The 22,067-nt window shown below is 37.1% G+C and overlaps 1 protein-coding gene across 20 annotated transcripts in view; it reads right to left on the bottom strand.

Moving 5' to 3' along the window:
• The window catches only part of MGA (MAX dimerization protein MGA), a 145,854-nt gene that overhangs the window by 42,105 nt on the left and 81,682 nt on the right, over positions 1-22,067 (bottom strand). For all 20 annotated transcript variants that reach the window (XM_070378178.1, XM_070378176.1, XM_070378179.1 and 17 more), the window contains exons 3-9: positions 20,053-20,992; positions 19,194-19,272; positions 18,973-19,068; positions 9,715-9,846; positions 9,397-9,501; positions 7,988-8,655; positions 4,092-4,440 (exon numbers count right to left, since the gene is read on the bottom strand). In XM_070378178.1, coding sequence (XP_070234279.1) covers positions 4,092-4,440; positions 7,988-8,655; positions 9,397-9,501; positions 9,715-9,846; positions 18,973-19,068; positions 19,194-19,272; positions 20,053-20,992 — 2,369 coding nt within the window. The remainder of the gene's footprint in view (positions 1-4,091; positions 4,441-7,987; positions 8,656-9,396; positions 9,502-9,714; positions 9,847-18,972; positions 19,069-19,193; positions 19,273-20,052; positions 20,993-22,067) is intronic.

The following is a 22,067-nucleotide window of genomic DNA, read 5'->3' on the forward strand; positions in this document are numbered from 1 at the left end:
ATACTGGAGTGGGGTGCCATTGCCTTCTCCAGCTATAGAGCTACTTTCACATTATCATGGTTTGTGGTACTAATTTCTATCCTAAAAACTTGGAACTTCAACAATTTGTATGTGCCAATTCTAAACATCAAAACATCCATACATCTGCTTAGTCAATTATGCTTACATGATCAATCTCTGTGAAAGACAGTGAAAGTAGCTCAATTGTGTTCGATCCTTTGGGACTCCATGGACTATGCAGTCCATGGAATTCTCCAGGCCAGAATACTGGAGGAGGTAGCCTTTTTCTTCTCCAGGCGATCTTCCCAACCCAGAAACCCAGGTCTCCCGCATTGAGGGCAGATTCTTTACCAGCAGAGCTACAAGGGAAGCCCAACAATACTGGAGTGGGTAGCCTATCCCTTCTCCAGGGAATCTTCCCAACCCAGGAATCAAACTGGGGTCTCCTGCACTGCAGGTGGATTCTTTACCAAACTATGAGGGAAGCCCTATCAATCCTTGTAGAATCAACTAATGTGACTGACCCCTAAGGAGAAGAAAATGTAATCCTATACCACTAAATCTGTTTAAATTGTCCAATAGATTCTTTTTTCTTATTAATTTATTAATATTATTATTATTATTCATGCAGCATGTGGGATCTTAGTTCCCAGGTCAGGGACTGAACCAGTGTTCCCCACAATGGAAGGTGGATTCCCACCCAGTAGACTAATAGGAAGTCCTTCTTTTCTTACTCTTAATTGCTTGAAACTAACCAAAAATTGTGCTGGTTCATAGAATAGGTGGACCATAATTTTCCTGTACAAATCTTTTCCTTCCTGTGTTTTCAATTCTTTTTTTAATTGATGAAGTTGACATATACTTTCACCTAATCATGAATCATCCAGGTTCTTAACCATGTCATTTCTTAAAATAAAACTAATATACTCTTGAAGGTAGTCTTCTCAGCATCTTCTGATTTTTCTATTTTAAATTAGACGGCTTGCTTTATAGTCTTGCTCTATAGTAGTCATCCTAAGATTGTTTTCTCTTGGACTGTGTTCATAACTCACTAGAAGTTATCTCATGTTTCTTGTTTTTTTTTTTTTTTTTTTTTTCATTTTCTGGAGCACAACCTCAAGAAAGTAACCAAGAATCTGTAAGAGATCAACTTCTTGCATCCTGATATTTTAATGTATCTCTATTTCATGCATAATTATAAATTATGGTTTATAATTTGGCCAAGGCTGTTAAGATTAAAAATTCATCCAATTCCTATTCAACTCTGACTTTAAGAATATTACTCAAATATCCAGTGTTATTGATGATCTCTTTGATACCAAACTGATTCAAAATCCTTCCCAGGAAAAGTGTCTTCTTCTAAAAAGAGTTCAGAATATATTCTTCACTCTCAGTGTTCTGAAATGTCAGAAGAACGTGTCTACATAGAGTCACCTTAAAATTCTTAACTGCCTGGTACTCAGTGGCCCCTTAAATCAGAAATGTCATATTCTTCAGCTTTGAGACATTTTCTATCACTACTTCTTCCTGTTCTATTCTACTCTACCCTATTACTTTTATTTATTTATTTATTTTTGGCCACACCACACAGACTACAGGATCTTAGTTCCCTGACCAGGGATCAAACCTGTGTCCCCTGAAGCGGAAATGTGGAGTCTTAACCATTGCACCACCAGGGAGGGCCCTCTACCATCATTTCTTCCAGTAATTTCTCTTTCATTTTCTCCTAACTTTCTCCAACTCCTTTTAATCATCAGCAATTTTTTTTTCTCATTTTCCACCTATCTTTTCACAAAACACTGATAGATTTCAACTTCTTCCAGTTTCTATATTTACCTTTATGTTCAGTCTCAACAACACTTCTGTCTCCAAGAACTCTTCCCTATTTCTACTCCTTTTACAAAGCAATCATTACAAAAATATCTCTCCTCCTTTCCCCATTGTTCCCTAACAGTACAAGAAATTTAATGGCTCCTAGAACATAGTAGACAATGTCTTTTATTAAGGACTATCCCAGTGAGAAAACCAAAATATATTTCAGTAATTGGCTGGCTTCTGGAGTTTAATTCTAATTGAAATACAGGGTAAAGTCTCTACCAAGAAAACAAAGTAATAAACCTAACAGATATACTGTATTCCTCCTGCTGTGGTTTTTGTAACTTACTTCTGTTGCTTTGAAATGGAAAAGTATTGCTGTAAGTGGAAGATGGGGGTAAACTCAATAAGAAGATATGGGAAAAACTAAATTAATAACTTTGTATTATATTTCATTCTAAACTTTTAAAATCATATTTATAAGAAGTTCATGAAGGTAGAGTACCTTATTTGAATACTGAAACAGCAATTAGAACAGCCTGGCACCGATCACAAAATGAACAGCAGAAACTAAAAACAGACCCAAACACTGGTATATTTTCATTTCCTGTATCATAGATGACTTTTTTTTTCCATAGATGACATTTTAAACCAATAAGTAAAGTATTTATTCTCAACAAGTAATAGTACAACTGGCTAGCCATTTGAGGGAGAAATGATGCCCTACTCCAAATTTGATATAAATGCCAGATATATCAAAAATTTAATTTTTTAAGACCATTTAATCTAATTTTTTTAAATCTTGAGGATAGAGAAAGACTTTCTACATAAGATTCCAAAAAACCAAAATCATAAAAAGAGACTAGACTTAACTATGTCATCTCAGATTTTCCTTTGCCTAAGGGACATGGGAAGAACTCCGAAGAAAATTAAAATGTATATTACAAAATTACAACCTGGAAAAAATAAAGCTTTTGGAAACATGTGGGAAAAAAACAAAGCCACTCCAATGAAAGTTAGCAAACAATTTGAAAAAGCCATTTACAGTTTATGACATATTCAATAAACCTATCACTACAGAAATGTAAATTTAAGGTAAGACATCAGTTTCTGCCTATCAGTTTTAATACCTAACAAGAATATAGAACTGGCACTACCAACTAATTGTGTAGTTGGTACAATTGTAGCAACATTTAAAAATGTTTAAAAATCCTCATTGTCACAGCAATTCCACTTTTAATAGCCTATACTGAACATGAATGTTCATTACCATACTGTTTGAAAACCCAGAAAAGCTAAATATCCAACCAAAAGAACTGTAATAATTCAAAGCGGCTGCTGCTGCTAAGTCACTTCAGTCGTGTCCGACTCTGTGCGACCCCATAGACTGCAGCCCACCAGGTCCCCCTGTCCCTGGGATTCTCCAGGCAAGAACACTGGAGTGGGTTGCCATTTCCTTCTCCAATGCCTGAAAGTGAAAAGTGAAAGTGAAGTCGCTCAGTCGTGTCTGACTCTTAGGGACCCCATGGACCGCAGCCCACCAGGCTTCTGTGTCCAAGGGATTTTCCAGGTAAGAGTACTGGAGTGGGGTGCCATTGCCTTCTTCAAATACAAAGCTAATAAAAATAAAATTATAGAGCCGCAGTTGTTAATACAGAAAGCAGAACATGATTTTATGATAAGAAAGTTCTAAAGTTACTATACATACAGAAGTTTCATTTCTATAAAAATATATATATGCATACATGTAGATGAACAGAAAATACTGGAAGAAGATATATATCAAAATATTAATCATCCAATCTGACTGAAGAAAGTACATGGCAAACAGCAGCAAATGTAAACATAAACTGCCAACAATGGAATATTAACCCTCTAATAAACTAAGGGTTTCCCTGGTGGCTCAAACACTAAAGAATCTACCAATAAACTAAGAAGCAAGAAACTCTCTAATTACATGGTGAAATTAGTCAATCTATTTAAACAAAATAAAAAGATATAGTAGAAAAGGAAAAATGAAATTGAGAGAAGATTCGAATTTAACACAGAAGAGCTATCTTCAAGAGAAAATTTCAATTTAAAAAAAGCATATGAGTGCAGGTCTATGTACATCACACATGCCATATACAAAGAGCATTTTAAGAATAATAAGAACTAAATTCCTATGAGATCACTGATTAAGAAGATTAAAGTAATTTATATCCGACATACATTTTCAAATAATCATACTCTTTGGAAAAAAAACTGTACTGTCTTAATTCTTAATTGATACTCACTGTACTCTAGTTTCTTTCTCTTCTTTTTCTCTTTCAATTGTTCTTCCTCCTCTTTGACTCCCTCTTCTCCTTCTTCTTTTTGCTCCTCTCCCAAATTATCATAAAATACTGGATCACGATGAGCACTCTTCTTCTGGAAATGCTTAGTTTTGGATCCCCCTTTAACAAGTACAACTTTTCTTTTCAAACAGGTGCAGCCAAACATGCAGTCTGGTCGGCGGCAGTGAGCAGGCTGGCGCTTCTCCAAAGCTAGACTTGAACATACACACCCCAATCGACAGAAGTCATTGTTGCATGGAGGCGCTCGTTTCCTTATGATCGTATGGATGGGTTTAGTTTTGAGAGATGCCTAAAGTTAAGAGTAGACAATTATAAATCTACTAAATCATCCCCTAACAAGTTACAATCATATACTGGTCTGCCACCTTCTACTCTGAGCACTCAGTACAAACAGTAACAGATTAATGCAAATTCAGAAGACAAAGTAGGAATATAACCAGAAGTCTGAGCTATCTCCCATTCTAAAATACATAGCACAGATAAAAGAACAGATACTTTAATCAGTGTTAGCGTTAGTCACTTAGCCAGGTCCGACTCTTTGCGATTCCACGGACTGTACTCTGCCAGGTTCCTCTGTCCACGGGATTCTCCAGGCAAGAATACTGGAGTAAACTGCCATTCCCTTCTCCAATACTGTAATTAATTATGAGCCAAAATACCAACAAGGATGAATTTATTCTCAATAGACATCACACATAATGCTATAGAGCAGGGGTTGACCAACTTAAGGCCCAGGGGCCAAATTCAGTCTGTTTCATAAGTAAAGTTTCATTGGAACACAGCCAGGTCCACTCATTTACATAACATCTATGGCATTACAATAGCAGAGTTGAGAAACTGCAACAGAGACTGTAAGGCCTACAAAGCCAAAAGTATTTACTATCTACCCCTTTACAGAAACTGTTTACTGACCCTTGCTCTATGGTAATTAATAAAAAGAGAACAGAATAATACATGCATAACTGAAATCACATTGATTATATTCTTTGTAGCCAAAGACAGAGAAGCTCTATACAGTCAGCAAAAACAAGACTGGAAGCTGACTATGGCTCAGATCATGAACTCCTTATCGCCAAATTCAGACTGAAATTGAAGAAAGTGGAGAAAACCACTAGACCATTCAGCTATGACCTAAATCAAACCCCTATGACTATACAGTGGAAGTGAGAAACAGATTTAAGGGACTAGATCTGATAGAGTGCCTGATGAACTATGGACGGAGGTTCGTGACACTGTACAGGAGACAGGAATCAAGACCATCCCCAAGAAAAATGAAAAAAAAGTAAAATGGCTCTCTGAGGAGGCCTTACAAATAGCTGTGAAAAGATGGAAAGCAAAAAGCAAAGGAGAAAAGTAAAGATATACCCATTTGAATGCAGAGTTCCAAAGAACAGCAAGAAGACATAAGAAAGCCTTCCTCAGCAATCAATGCAAGAAATAGAGGAAAACAACAGAATGGGAAACACGAGAGATCTCTTCAAGAAAATCAGAGAAACCAAAGGAACATTTCATGCAAAGATAAGCTCGATAAAGGACAGAAATGGTATGGACCTAACAGAAGCAGAAGATATTAGGAAGAGGTGGCAAGAATACACAGAAAAACTGTACAAAACAAGAGCTTCACAACCAAGATAATCACAATGGTGTGATCACTCACCTAGAGCCAAAATTCTGGAATTTGAAGTCAAGTGGGCCTTAGAAAGCATCACTATGAACAAAGCTACTGGAGGTGATGGAACTCCAGTTGAGCTTTTCCAACTCCTGAAAGATGATGCTGTGAAAGTGCTGCACTCAATATGCCAGCAAATTTGGGAAACTCAGCAGTGGCCACAGGACTGGAAAAGGTCAGTTTTCATTCCAATCCCAAAGAAAGGCAATGCCAAAGAATGCTCAAACTACTGTACAATTGCACTCATCTCCCACACTAGTAAAGTAATGCTTAAAATTCTCCAAGCCAAGCTTCAGCAGTATGTGAACCGTGAACTTCCAGATGTTCAAGCTGGTTTTAGAAAAAGCAGAGGAACCAGAGATCAAACTGCCAACATCTGCTGGATCATCAAAAAAGCAAGAGAGTTCCAGAAAAACATCTATTTCTGCTTTATTGACTATGCCAAAGCCTTTGACTGTGTGGATCACAATAAACTGTGGAAAATTCTGAAAGAGATAGGAATACCACACCACCTGACCTGCCTCTTGAGAAATCTGTATGCAGGTCAGGAAGCAACAGTTAGAACTGGACATGGAACAACAGACTGGTTCCAAATAGAAAAAGGGAGTATGTCAAGGCTGTATATTGTCACCCTGCTTATTTAACTTATATGCAGAGTACATCATGAGAAACACTGGGCTAGAAGCAGCACAAGCTGGAATCAAGATTGCTGTGAGAAATATTAATAACCTCAGATATGCAGATGACACCACCCTTATGGCAGAAAGTGAAGAAGAACTAAAGAGCCTCTTGATGAAAGTGAAAAAGGAGAGTGAAAAAGCTGGCTTACAGCTCAACATTCAGAAAACAAAGATCACGGTATATGGTCCCATCACTTCATGGCAAATAGATGGGGAAACAGTGCAAACAGTGGCTGACTTTTTTTTTCTGGGCTCCAGAATCGCTGCAGATGGTGACTGCAGCCATGAAATTAAAAGACGCTTACTCCTTGGAAGGAAAGCTATGACCAACCAAGACAGCATATTAAAAAGCAGAGACATTACTTTGTCAACAAAGGTCCGTCTAGTCAAGGCTATGGTTTTTCCTGTGGTCATGTATGGATGTGAGAGTTGGACTATGAAGAAAGTTGAGCACAGAAGAATTGATGCTTTTGAACTGTGATGTTGGAGAAGACTCTTGAGAATCCCTTGGACTGCAAGGAGACCCAACCAGTCCATTCTGAAGGAGATCAGTCCTGAGTGATAAATTGGAAGGACTGATGTTGAAGCTGAAACTCCAATACTCTGGCCACCTATGCAAAGAGCTGACTCATTGGAAAAGACCCTGATCCTGGGAAAGATTGAGGGCAGGAGGAGAAGGGACAGTAGAAGATGAGATGGTTGGATGGCATCACCGACTCAATGGACATGGGTTTGGGTGGACTCCGGGAGTTGGAGATGGACAGGGAAGCCTGGTGTGCTGCGATTCATGGGGTCGCAAAGAGTTGGACACGACTGAGCGACTGAACTGAAAATGAAAAGTCTTTAGGAATGATTGATTATAAAAGATAAAATTTATATTTAGTCCCAATATCTGATGATCTTCAGCTTTAGAATTTAGTCACAGAATTTAAAATATTGAAGGTAAACTACAGAAATTTCATGACAGAAAACTTATCCACATGCTCCTGTATCATTTCACATGCACCAAGGCTTTAACATACCATTCACCTATGTTACCATAGGTGAATCAACAATTAATGAAAATTTCTTAATATATAATTTTATAAAAGACAAAACCATTTTCTCTGTAGGTTGATAATTTGGGGCATTTTCTGGGATTTAATACCTTTTAAGCAGAGTTTTCAAAGCTCTTTTTAACAAGCCCAGTAAATGTACTTGCCCACATGCTGGAGAATGAAATTAAAAATGTTCAAAATAGTCAGCTGCCTTTATAAAGGAGAGGGACAATTCAAAAGCATGATTGTACAGTCTCCCTCTGCTGGTAGGAGGAATCTACACTTGATATCTAGTTGATAAAGAACAAATGTGGAAGACATTTCCTTAGCTGTCACTAAGGTAACTGAACACCCCATCCTCCTGCCAAAAAGCCCCATTCCCATTTCTTCTAACGACCTAATTCTTTCTCGACAAGACTAATATGCTTTTGGAAAACAAAAGGTACCTACTTGAGCCGTAAGCAGAGTTGTTAAGGATACATCTGCTCGCTCTTCAGTGATATAGGTCCTTGGTTTTCCTTCCCAAAGTGCACAGTCTTCCAGATCCATTAGCTTCACTTGAGACTTAGACAAGCCTGGAGGGCGAGATCCCTGTTGTTGTTGCTGTTGCTGCTGCTGCTGGTGTGCCTGCCGCAAACTAATTTGCTTTGGAAATGTATTTTCATCTAAAGTTGGCACAATCAAGTTATTCACCCGGTTTTCTGAGGTGGTGCTTGAAGAATTCTTGGTAATCTTATCTCCTGGAATCATAGGAGTGTGCTTCTGCTTTGGTGAAACAGGGTATGGTAAAATGGATTTATAAGATGATTTAGTTCGGCCACTGAAAGTTGCCTGTTTGTTTTGAGACTTTGCCTTTCGAGAGACAGAGGGTACAGAATGAGGTTTCAAAGAGTAAGAGGTAGAAGGGGAAATGGTAGACTGCTTCTTCAGCACACTATCAAGTGTTCGAACATAGCTGGTACTCTTGGTGGGAAGCTGGTATACCACAGGCGACGTGGGAGCATTAGAAGAGAAACCCATGCTTGTTTCCATCAGCTTGCCTTCATTTTCCAAGTATTCATCCAGCTTATCACTGCAGAAAGCAGAACGGTTTTTCAATGGACCTTCAGAATTTCCACCTAGAAATAAAGATAAACAGATACTTAAAGAAATGTAAGACAGATATTTATGTCTCTAGAAAAATACACTTAAAAAGGCCAGGAGCATTCATTTATAAGCTACCAGATCTTCCAAACTGTCCCTCCTCAGAAGGGAAAAAGTTAAGGGCACAAAAACAGTAGTATAAAATTTAGTTTTTAAGGAACAAGAAAAAGCAAGTTTAACAGAGACAAGCATTACACTATTATAATACTGTACAAAGATTCAAAGAGGAGAAAAATTATATTGAATAAACAATAAATTTATCTAGTTAGAGTGTAACTGCAAACAATTGCAGTTTGAAAGGAAAAGCACTAAGAAAGGAGACCAACAGACACACAATCAAAATTTAGATTTCAGATTGGATTTAGAAGTTTATTTTGAAGTACTGTAACATTATTGGAAATCACTATACAGCTCTAAAGTATACAGTTCTGAAATAATGCTTGACGATGATGCTTTTTATAACTGTAGGAATAGAAAGGAAGTGTAGTTTGAAAAGGCTGCAAGAATTATTTAAGTCTGACATGGTTAGGGACTGAAACCCAGGATAGGGACTACAAGACACAGAAAATGAACAAAAAAAGGCAAGATAATTATTTTCAGTTTATTTTAAAGCATCGAAAGAAGAGATAAAGAAAAATAACCAAGGTTTACTTTTAACAAGAGTCTTTGGCCACATGTTTCAGAATGTATTTTTAAATTTTTAAAAAGCTGACTACCTTCATTCCTAGATGCAGAAGCACTATGAAACTTTCCCCTCCATCCCTTGATCTTGGTGAAATCATTGGTCTTCCCTGTCCTAGAAACAAAGGGAAATCCAGCATCTATAAAAGTAAAAGTAAAAGACGATCAAAATTCAAGGAAGCCAATATTTAATATCTAATTAATTACTAAGATTTCATCTAAAATGTATAAATTATAGTTAAGAGTCACCACTAGATAAAGGATTTAATTAGAGTATCCTAAATGTCTCTAACAATGGTAGCATTTTATTTTTATCACAAACTTGTTTGAGTTTACAAATACTGTGCACTCACCAGGAGAGGCAGGGTTGGCTCCGGTAAGGTTCCAGAATGGAAAGCTAGTGGCTGGAGCCAAAGGTAGCTGTACTCCCAAGTACTTAAGATCAATGCTCATTGTTGGGTCCACTGAATTCAATTTTAAGCCCACTACAAAAAAAAAAAAAAAGAATCATATTGGGTATTTTTTTTTCATATTGGGTATTTTTTAATCTCTGGTTGGGGTGGAGGGGGGAGGGAGGGGTATAATAAAGAATAAGTGGAGACCAGAAATGATGAAATAAAAGTTGAAAGTGGCAGACAGACTTCAAGGTGGCCTCATGATCCTCACTTCCTGGGTATTATATATTTACAAAATCCTCCCTTTTCTATCTTAAATGTTGGTGGGCCCTGTGACTTGCTTCTAACCAGTGGCAAAAGGGATAGGATGTACATGATTATGTATGTATATGTGATAATCTAAGAGTGAGTGTTATCATCCATCCTGCTAGAGCTGCAAGGATAAAAATTCTGCCAACAACCTGAGGGAAACTGGAAGCAGATCCCTTCCCACTCAAACCTTTGATGAGGAGACAAGACTCACATCTTGAGTGCAATCCTGTGATACCTTAAAAGGAGGACCCAGTTAGGCTATGGGCTAACACCTGACCCACTGAACCCTGAGACAGTAAATGTGTTGTTTTAAGGTACTAGGTTTGTAGCAATCTGTTAAGCAGCAATAGATAACTAATACATAAACACAGCAGACTTCAGACTTTTTGTACTTTAATACTTTATACCCCAGAGATTTTCTAGGACCTCTAATACAAACATACAATAGTCTGAGCGTCTGGCCTGGTGAAGGCTACTAATTCTTTAGTTATTATTAAGATATTTATGGTTAATGGAGCCTATAAATATTATGGCTTATCTGTAGGTATTGGGAAAGCATATATTTTACCTATGTTTCTACCTTTTTTTCTTTAACATTTTACATCAAAGATTTGTCTATGTTGACAGGTGTATCTCTACATGATTTATTTTCACTGTTGTACACTATTCCAGATTATGAATGACTCTCATTTATTCACCATTCTCCTTTTGATGAGAATTAAGCTGTTTCCTATTTTAAACTATTACAAAAAATACTGCAGGGTAATTGTACATCTTGTACAAAAAAGTCTATCACAAATATGAACATGTATGAAAGTTTCTCTAGTGTATTTAGCTTTTCCTTATGGCATTTATCCAAGAGTGGAATTGCTATATAATGGAATATGTTCATCTTTAATTTACTGGATACTGTTTGACATACATGTGGCTGCCCAAAATATTCTGAGAACCTTTCCAAAAGCTATTACTTTTCCACATTATAACCCCCACCTCTTCAATAGAGAGGTGTTAAAACACAGATGTAGCCATAAAAGGCTCCAATCTAGAAGAGAGGACCATAAGCAAAGGAATACTATGCAGAATTGTGTTAACGAGGTTGATACTATTTGGCCAAGTTAAGAACTTTTAGAGGTAAAAGTAATCAATGTCCTAGCTGTAGTATACTGTGTTCAGTGTACTATGTTGAAAATGGTAGTAACTGTTCAATGTTGTGAGACTGTTTGTATGGGCTCTTAAGTTCAGTTCCGTTCAGTTCAGTTGCTCAGTCATGTCCGACTCTTTGTGACCCCATGAATCGCAGCACGCCAGGCCTCCCTGTCCATCACCAACTCCCAGAGTTCACTCAGACTCACGTCCATGGAGTCAGTGATGCCATCCAGCCATCTCATCCTCTGTCATCCCCTTCTCCTCCGTCGTCCCCTTCTCCTCCTGCCCCCAATCCCTCCCAGCATCAGTCTTTTCCAATGAGTCAACTCTTTGCATGAGGTGACCAAAGTACTGGAGTTTCAGCTTTAGCATCATTCCTTCCAAAGAAATCCCAGGACTGATCTCCTTTAGAATGGACTGGTTGGATCTCCTTGCAGTCCAAGGGACTCTCAAGAGTCTTCTCCAACACCACAGTTCAAAAGCATCAATTCTTCGGCGCTCAGCTTTCTTCACAGTCCAACTCTCACATCCATATATGACCACTGGAAAAATCATAGCCTTGACTAGATGGACCTTTGTTGGCAAAGTAATGTCTCTGCTTTTCAATATGCTATCTAGGTTGGTCATAACTTTCCTTCCAAGGAGTAAGCGTCTTTTAATATCATGGCTGCAGTCTCAGGGAATATAATTTGGACATTTTTCTTTTTTTTTTTTTTTTTGGACATTTTTCCTGACTGCATAGTCCTAGAGTCTGTTTTTCTGCCTTTCAGGAGATTCTCTCTAAATCATCTGATATTCTTTAATAAATTTATATTCTATTTCACCTGCAGAGTGAGTGGATTCTGATGTTTGCAATTCAGAATTCTAACTGATACACCTAGTTATTCTGAATCTTTCTTATTTAATGGGAAATAAGAAAACAGTAATTACATAACAAACTGGAATAAACATGAGGCTGCTTATGGCTAGAGGCAACCAGTTACAGTTATTAATTTCCCGTGGTCTTGTCTGGCCACTCTGAGATCAAGTGTTTCAAGAGCATACCTGTCACACAATCATGGATAACCACATGCAATACTGCACTAGTTGGGAAGTTGTTCACTAGACTGCCAATTAACTCTCCATTTATACTCTCTCCAATAGCGTTAAAAGTCGTTGCTGATCCACATCCTCATCAACATTTTATATCACTGGACTTTTAAAACTGTCCTCATCTTATTGGTATACATCTATATCCTATTGTTCTTAAATTTGAATTTTTTCTGTTACTAGTGACAAGTTTCTAATCTGGATTTCCTTGTTTGTACAATTACTGGCTTCATATTACTGAGAAGGAAAGCATTTAACCTAAATTTGAACAAAACTGAAATAAGAAATTGAAGGCATCAACTATCATGGTATTAACTACTAGAAGTCACAGGTACAGGTTTCCAATAAAAAGCTTATTACATAGTACTCGTTTCCTGCAAGGTGAAGACACTGGTCAGGTTACAAGCTTCAAGTTCTCTTAAGGTTGATTTGTATATACTCCACATAAAACTTAATAAACAGAGATGGCAATTTGGCTTTCGTTTATAATTCTAGTTCTTTAAAATAAGTATCATTTTATCATGCTTGTTTTATTGAATCACATAATGTGATTAAAATGAACATCAATGAAGTATTTTCCTCATGTTTCAATCAACTAGGGAGAAAAACGTGTGCCTGTGTGCTGCCACTGTCAGTTGGGTCCGACTCTCTGCGGCCCTGTGGACTGTAGTCTACCACACTGCTCTGTCCATGGGATTCTCCAGGCAAAAATACTGGAGTGGATTGCCATGCCCGCCTTCAGGGGATCCTCCCAAACCAGGGATCAAACCCGTGTCTCTTACGTCTCCTGCTTTGGCAGGCAGGTTAATATGGGTCAAGAAACTGTTCTCTAATCCTGACTTTGGGCTAAATTTCTCTTAGCTTCTGCTTTCTCATCAGTGAAGTATCAATCCACTGCACTGAGTTTTATGTTTTAAGAATTAACTGTACCTTCTCTTTCAAATGCTCTGCAATACAGATGAGGACAGAGATCAAAGACATTTCCCAGACCTCATGGAGCTTTTGTGTTGTTTTCCCAACTGACTCATTAGTAGTTACAATAGGGTAAATAAATCCTGTGAGAGGCAAATGGAACGATACTTGAAAAGCCCAAGGCAACCTGGTAAAACTGTACAGAGAGTGTAATTCTTAAATTAGAATAAGTAGGAATTAACTAGGAAAGGTGGGGAGGAAGAGCAGAGTGGAACCAGAGTGGAGCAGAATGCAAAATATCGCAGAAATTCAAGTCACACTGAATCCTAAACAAAGGATAAAATCAGATACTGTAGTGCTTTGAAAAGAGAAACATATTATTATTACAGACAAAAACTACTTGAGCCTACAGAGAAAACAGAAAGAAAGGAATTAAGTTGTTAAAAATGTATCCATACAGCCAAATAGGTAGGCAGACATGCAAAATCTAGACCAGGACAATCAAATTTACAGACTGTTTTCCCTACATATCTTCTTGTCTGGATTTGCTAATATTTTGAACTGCCATCTTCCCACAAAAAGGTGTATCAAGTGATCCTAAAAATATCAACTGCTGCTACCGCTAAGTCACTTCAGTCGTGTCTGACTCTGTGTGACCCCATAGACGGCAGCCCACCAGGCTCCGCTGTCCCTGGGATTCTCCAGGCAAGAATTGTGGAGTGGGTTGCCATTTCCTTCTCCAATGCATGAAAGTGAAAAGTGAAAGTCAAGTCACTCAGTCGTGTCCGACTCTTAGCGACCCCATGGACTGCAGCCTACCAGGCTCCTCCGTCCATGGGATTTTCCAGGCAAGAGTACTGGAGTGGGGTGCCATTGCCTTCTCCGAAAAATATCAACACAAAGATCAAATTTATTTTAAATATACTTATTTTGTTAAAGCCTTAACAGTAGAGAGGTCAATGGCACATGGACACTACTCAAAGTAATTCCCAACTTAGCTTACCTACACATCTTGAAATGTTTGTCCTTAGAGAAAATCCTTCCCCAAGAAACAAATACTTGAGACCCAGACTTTCAGTTTCAGTTCAGTCGCTCAATCGTGTCCGACTCTTTGCAACCCCATGGACTGTAGCACAACAGGCTTCCCTGTCCAGCACCACCTCACAGAGCTTACTCAAACTCATGTGCATTCAGTTGGTGATACCATCCCACCATCTCATCCTCTGTTGTCCCCTTCTCCCACCTTCGATCTTTCTCAGCATCAAATGAGTCAGTTCTTCACATCAAGTGGCCACAGGATTGGAGCTTCAGCATCAGTCCTTCCAATGAATATATATTCAGGACTGATTTCCTTTAAGATGGACTGGTTGGACCTGCTTGCAGTCCACGGGACTCTCAGAGAGTCTTCTCAAACACCACAGTTCAAAAGCATCAATTCTTTGGCACTCAGCTTTCTTTATAGTCCATCTCTCACAACCACACATGACTACTGGAAAAACCACAGCTTTGACTAGACAGACCTCTGTCGGCAAAGTAATGTCTCTGTTTTTTAATGTGCTGTCTAGGTTGGTCATAGCTTTCTTCCAAGGTGCAAGTGTCTTTTGATTTCATGGCTGCAGACACCATCTGCAGTGAGTGATTTTGGAGCCCCAAAAAATAAACTCTCTCACTGTTTCCACTGTTTCCCCATCTACTTGCCATGTTTCCCCATCTATTTGCCATGAAGATTTATTTCACCCATGTTTCTCCATCTATTTGCCATGAAGACTTATTTGCCATAAGACCCAGACTTAGTCGGTTCCATATGAATGAGAATAACTTCAGCTTGCAAAAATAAGTTAAATAATTCTTAGCATATAAAAGCATATAATGCTTTGCACATGATGGTTTAAATCATACCCCTAAATGCTTCTGCCTTTTCATCATATTAGGAGCAACTTCCTAAGAATACATTATCTCACCATTAAAAAAAAGACTCATAAAGAAAGAAACAAAAACAGATAACCCTTTAGGTTCAAGGCAGAATCACCTAAGATGATAAACTGTAGCAAAAAAAAAAAAAAAAAAAGTGCGCATCTAGCTAAATGCACTTAAATAGGAGATATCCACAAAAATACACTCCAAAGAAAAACCTGTATAACTACTGAACATAGAACAGAAAAGTAGATATAGATATATAAAAGAAAAACTCTACCTAACCACTGATTTAACACTACAGAGATTTTTTTAAGTAACTAAAAAGAAAGAGAGAGTGCCCTGGGAATACTGTCATTTAAGGAATTTAACATTAAAACTGACAGGAGTTCACACTGATATAAAAGACTGAATAAAAATGAGGGAGAAAGAAATCTCTGGCTACAGAAAAATTTCAAGTAATTTATGCAGATACTCCTTCCTCAAGAAAGAGAAGCATACCTTACCACTCATTAAGTGTGGACTACACAGTGACTTCCTTCCAAAGAGTACAGCATAAAAATGTCAGTGACAAATTATGTTGATAATATTTATCCTTGATATGGTAAGATGAGAATGGCACTTTACCTTTGTGGTCTTCTTCCTATAAACATATGGTCTCAGGTGAACCATGAGAAAAATATCAAACAAATCTCAACTGAGGGTCATTCTACAAAATAACTGACCAGTATTCCTCAAAACGGTCAAAATAATTAAAAACAAAACAGTCTGAGAAACCATCCCAGCCAACAGGATCCTAAGGAGACATGACTACTAGATGCAGTACTACGACATTTTCCTAGGTGATACCTTGAAACATAGAAAACTAACTAAGGAAATCTGAATAAAGTATGCACTTTAGTAAATAATAGTATATCAGTAGGTTCTCTAATTGTAACAAATGTATTGCGCTCAAGTTAGATGTCAACTACAGGGGAAACTGGATGTTGAGTATATAGGAACTCTGTACTATGGTTCCAATATTTCTGCAAATCTAATACTTACTTAAAATAAAACATGAATGTAACAACTGACATAGAATTAATTTACTTGGTAGCAATGAAGTAGAAAACGCTTTTATAACAATACCTTTAAAGATCAAAAAATTGTAATTTCAGGATGATGGGCTTAGAAAATAAACCAATTTGGAAGCAGCAAAGAAAAGTATAGAAAACAAAAATATCACACTGTGGAAAACAAAATTAAGAATCTTATTTTAGCAACAAAACTATAAACAACAACAATAAAAACATTTTCTCAGGCTTAAATCAACATTTCTTCCACAATTACAAAGGAAGTTCATAAAGCTTTTCAAGTTTTTTTTTTCCAGCTCAAAATCTTTCTAGATTTAGAAGTGCTCATTTTCTAAAAAATAAGGAAATGCTACAGTTGACAGAAAGGCAAAGAAACAGGACATTACTGAATTGAAATGTAATAAATTTAATAAATTACTTCAAACATCAATTATTAGAAAGGAATCTAGACAAGTATTTTCACTATCTGCAGATACTTAGCTGGCACCATAAGTTACTATAAACATTTAGTCAAACTAACTTAATTCTTTTAATATTTTAAGTCTTAAGCAAAGGTTGGGGGCTGGGGGAGACATCTGCCAAAATAAAATAGAGGAAAACCTCCAAACTGTAATTCTACCTTATACATTATGGAAAGTGCCTCATGGATTTTAGAAAGTACACATGGATTACAGATTTAACTGTAAAACTATATAAGAATGTAGTTGAATTTACCCTTAACAATGTGAGGATTAAGTACAAACTTGAACACTAAATGCATAATTTGTGTAGTAACTAAAAGGTGATGGATGCCTCACACACTTTTCTGTTCAAAAACACTTTATCAGCTGCCACCACTTACAACGGATAGATTTTACATAAAAATACTTACTTTATCTTCTACACTACAATGGGAATTTCTGAAAATAATGGGCCTACATTCCTATTTGACAATTCACTGATGTGGAGAAGACTCTTGAGAGTCCTTTGGACTGCAAGGAGATCCAACCAGTCCATCCTAAAGGAGATCAGTCCTGGGTGTTCAATGGAAGGACTGATGTTGAAGCTGAAACTCCAATCCTTTGGCCACCTGTTGCGAAGAGCTGACTCATTGGAAAAGACCCTGACACTGGGAAAGATTGAAGGCAGGAGGAGAAGGGTACGACAGAGGATGAGATGGTTGGATGGCATCACCGACTCAATGGACATGGGTTTGGGTGGACTCCGGAAGTTGGGGATGGACAGGGAGGCCTGGCGTGCTGTGATTCATGGAGTCGCAAAGAGTCAGACACAACTGAGTGACTGAACTGAACTCATGTGGATGACCCCTTAGAAAAAGAACCTATACTCCAGCCAACTAGAGTCCAACCCCACCCACAAATTCAGGCTAATTTCACTATATGTTACCTGCTTAGTTCCCATAAGCATTTGACTTTGAAGGCCCATTACACAAAGGGAAAAAAAATCACAGATTTGACTAAAATGTCTATAAGGAAAGGAAAAAAACTCAAACCTTAGCCAAAAAAACTAACAAACAGAGCAAAAAGATCAGCAGGGAGCACTAAATATATTTAACTCTAGAACTAAGACAATAAATGTGGTCATTAGGCTGAAAGAACACAATGCAAATGTTATAAAGAGTACTTTAAAAAATGTAGGAGTGAGGGGAAAACGAAAAGTTAATTGAGAAAAGAGATTATTATTTAAATAAAATAGCAGAAATGAAAACAAACAATAAAGGACAGCAAACATTATTACCAGCAAGACTAATATGACATGACTGATCTTCCATTACAATCCACAGTATCCAGTCCTAATTACTTGGGTTGAAATTTACATACTTTAACACCATACTGTCACACAGTCTCACGTTAAAGCAAAAAGTTCAAATATTACCAGTGAATTTAGAAACTGAATGGCTGTTTATAAATCAATGTTCTGTTGGTATATAATGCTTAGACTTTCATATAAATGATCTACTATACAATGTGAATCAGCCTAGATAGTCCTTTGAAAATTGACTAAGTGTCAAAACTCAAACTACTCCAAGAAGCATATCTAAAATAAGATATGAGAAAACTAAAAGTTGAGGCATGGTTTATAGTCCTTCTATTTACAGTGCAAACAGGGAGGAAAGTCAGTAGTTAATTATAATGGCATAGGTATGGTAAATTTTGCTATTCTTTAAAAAAGGATTAAACCATATAATCAAGGCCAAGATAAACTATTTCAACAAAATATGTAATGATTAAAATTTTAAACTACACTCCAAGCAATATATGAAATATATAAAATGTTTACAGTCACATATGAGAAATAAGTATTCTCTTTACACAGCTAAATATATTACCAAGTACATAAAAAAAGTAGGGTCTTTCCCTCCAAAAACAAAACAAAGGAACCTTCAAAAACCCCCAGAAACAAAAGCAACCAAAATTGCATTATAAGAAAGAAAAACACCACTTTCTTACCATGATACATTTTTAATGCATAATATATTATGCTTCACCAATGATAGAACAGTATCCTCAGAGTCTGAAAGGTTTCTCTTAGGACACCAAAGACCTAGGCATGCTTTTTAGTTAAGAGAAAGAATCATGAACAGAGAGAACAGAAAAAATGCAAGCTGAGAGAAGGGCTAAAATAAATGAAATCAAAAGAAAGGGGAAAGAAGGAAAACAGAAAAGGTTTGGGGAAGGTGCAAAGGGAAGAGAGAAAAAAGAGAGGGCAAGAAGAAGAAGAACAACAACAACAACAAAACCAGGCTTGCATAGTTTTTAGAGAATTATACCTTCTTGAAGACCAGGATGTATGACTTGCTTGTGCCGTAAGGCCTTCAAATCTTCTATCAATTCCTTTTCCAACTGGGAAATTCTTGCTCTGCAACCTACTCAGAAAACAATGATAAAAATAAGCTGCTATATACTACAGCAGACTACACATTGCTTCTTTCACTTCTAGAGCCAAATTCTCCATCTCTCTCTCTTTTTTTTTTTTACTATTATATAATACCTGGGTCATTTGCAGCTGATGCCTGAAGACTACAAGATTCTTCATTTGTTCCATCAACTGCATGAATATCTAGAGCTTCCTGTATTTAAAAAAAAAAAAAAAAAGGAAAGAAAAAAAGTGGTTAATGTCACTTCTAAGGATTTAAAAGTAAACCAGGGGCATTTTTTCCATGTTGATACTTTTCACTATTTTCTAAATGTTCTACATTAACATCACTTTAATAGTGGGGAGAAAGCAAAAAATTTAAATATAATACACTCAGCTAACTGACTTAGAACTGTATTTATGCCCATTTATTGCAATTTGTATACTGATTTCTTCTGCATGCATGCTAAGTTGCTCCAGTTGTGTCCGATTCTTTGTGACCCCATGGACTGTAGCACGCTAGGTTCCTCTGTCCATGGGATTCTCCATGTAAGAATACTGGAGTGGGTTGCCATAACCTCCTCCAGAGGATCTTCCCAACCAAAGGATCGAACCTACGTCTCTTATGTCTCCTGCATTGCCAGATAGGTTCTTTACCACTAGCTCTACCTGGGAAGCCCCTGTTTAAATAAAAATAGATTTACTCAGCAATTAACAAGGAGGGAGGAAAAGAACAGGCAGAGAGAATTCAACCTCTGTGTAGTCAATTTAGAAAGACTAAGTTTCTCTAAAAATCTGAAAGAAAAATAATCTAGTTGAAGCATTGGGTTAATACTGCTAACCCAATATTTCAGAGATACTCCCCTTCCCATGCACACAACCTCATATAATGGATGCATTCACAGTAACTACATTCTAAGATAACTAGCAGCTAGTATACAATTCAGTGATGATTATTTGGCCTTAGAAAGAAAGCTGAAAATGACAATCTTACCTTTGATTCAAAGGAAACAAAGAGAACACCATCTACATCTTCCAGATCAGGTTTCACATCTGGAAAGGTACTTCCAGGGCCCGTAAGAGTGTTCTTCGTAGAAGTTAAAGATCTTCCTGTGTTTTTAGGTGGCCGCCCTGCCTTAGACAGTTTCAGTTTTCGTGGCCTTCCTCTTTTTCCAGGGACATTTGGAGGGGCATTCTGATTAGCATTCACAGTCCTGGGAGCCGCTGAAATCTTAAGCATAGTTTTCTTTCTGCCCAAGTCCTCTTTTCCTAAAAACGAGTCCCCAACTGAACTCTTTGAACCATCAAGTAGTTTTTCTGTGTTAACACTGTCAGATATATCAGGGTATTTCCACTGAGCTTCTTTAAGTGAGGGATATTTTTGTACCACTCTGATATCTAGTGAATGTCTTCCAAGATCATTTTCTGATTCTCTGCCTAAGCAGAAGCCAGTCTCATTAGAATTTTCAATGTACGCAGGCAAATAGTCTAATTCTGTCAACAGAGATCTATCCTTCCGAGATGTGGAAAGCATGTTGTCAGGGAGCTCAGAAACCTTCACTGTGCTTTTGGTGACAGCACAGGGCTCCAGGTAGACTACTGGCATCTTTCCAGCATCTAATTTGAACATTTTAGCTTTAGCAACACCTGATGGGCTATTTGGTTGCCATTTAGAAGATGGATGGTCAGCTTCCAGGTTATCAGCTTTATTGTGCCTCTTCAGCTGTTTCTCTAGTATAGGATCATCATCACTGTTTGAGTATACATCTGTTTCCTCATCTGTCTCTTCCTGTTTCACAGTGACCCCTTCTGGGCACTCACCAAGTTCATATTCATAATCATCCAGAGGCTCTTCTTTAATGACAACATTGAAGTTTTCATTTGGGTTTAATGGTGACGTTACATGGGAGCCATCTTCAAAACTGTTGCCAAGGCTGGAGAGACAGAGTAGGGAGGGTTAAAAAGGACAGAATCATCCATAAACAAGACCCAGGAAGGGAAAGGTGGAAAAAGAGATTGTTGAAAACCAAGTAAAATCACATCAGATTTCAAGAGCCATTCATTAAAAAAAAAAAAAAAAGCACTCTGTATAACATAACAAGTTTCTCAACGGTTTACCAACATCACACTTTTACATATTCCATCAATTTTTCATGAAAAACTTATAAAACAAAGGGTAAAGTTTTAACAAGTAACTCTCATGACTAAATCAAAAAGCAAGATATGTTGTAACAGTTATTTTTCTAATAGTATTCTTCATGGCTTCTCAGCCTTTTGGCTAAGATCAAACCTAACAGTATTCTTCAAATGAATTCAATTTTGAAAGTTAGCTGGCACTGATACAAAATCAAACTCTTGAAATCTACAGACTAATAAACAACTGCCAATAAAAGCACACAAATATCCATTATGATTAAAAATTTAAATAAACATCAGAGAGCGCCTTTCAAACAGCTCATTGATTTTTTAATTGAGATAAAATTCATACAACATAAAACATAACATTTTAACCATTTTAAAATGTACTAGCTACTAGTTTTCCCACTGCAGTCACAATGTTGCTGCCAGGTGATTTTTCAAATTGAAAACTGAAAAAATTAACTTTCAATGTAAAGAACCCAGCATTAGTTCTTCCAAAATCAAAGGGTAGGATGGCGGTAGATGAAGGCAAATACATACAATCTGTCTAGACTTCAGTGTTTATAATTCATCAAAATTCAAATCAACTTTTTAGTTTCCCACTTTGCCTAATTCATCACTGAAAGCATATAAACTATACCAATGTATCTTGAGAACATGTTAGCATGACTCACTAACCTTAAAGTCACTTTATCTGTATAACTTTCATTTACCTCAAATATGCAAAAGCAACAACAAAATCAATGTACCCCTTGAAAAACTGACTTGAGATCTTGACCTCACTCAAAAACTCTTCAATAAAGGACTTCCAGTTAGAATATAGAAGTTCACAAAGAACATACAGTGACAAAACACTAAATAAATTTAAAA

This window comes from Bos mutus, chromosome 10, assembly GCF_027580195.1.
Source record: "Bos mutus isolate GX-2022 chromosome 10, NWIPB_WYAK_1.1, whole genome shotgun sequence".
Lineage (NCBI taxonomy): Eukaryota > Metazoa > Chordata > Mammalia > Artiodactyla > Bovidae > Bos > Bos mutus.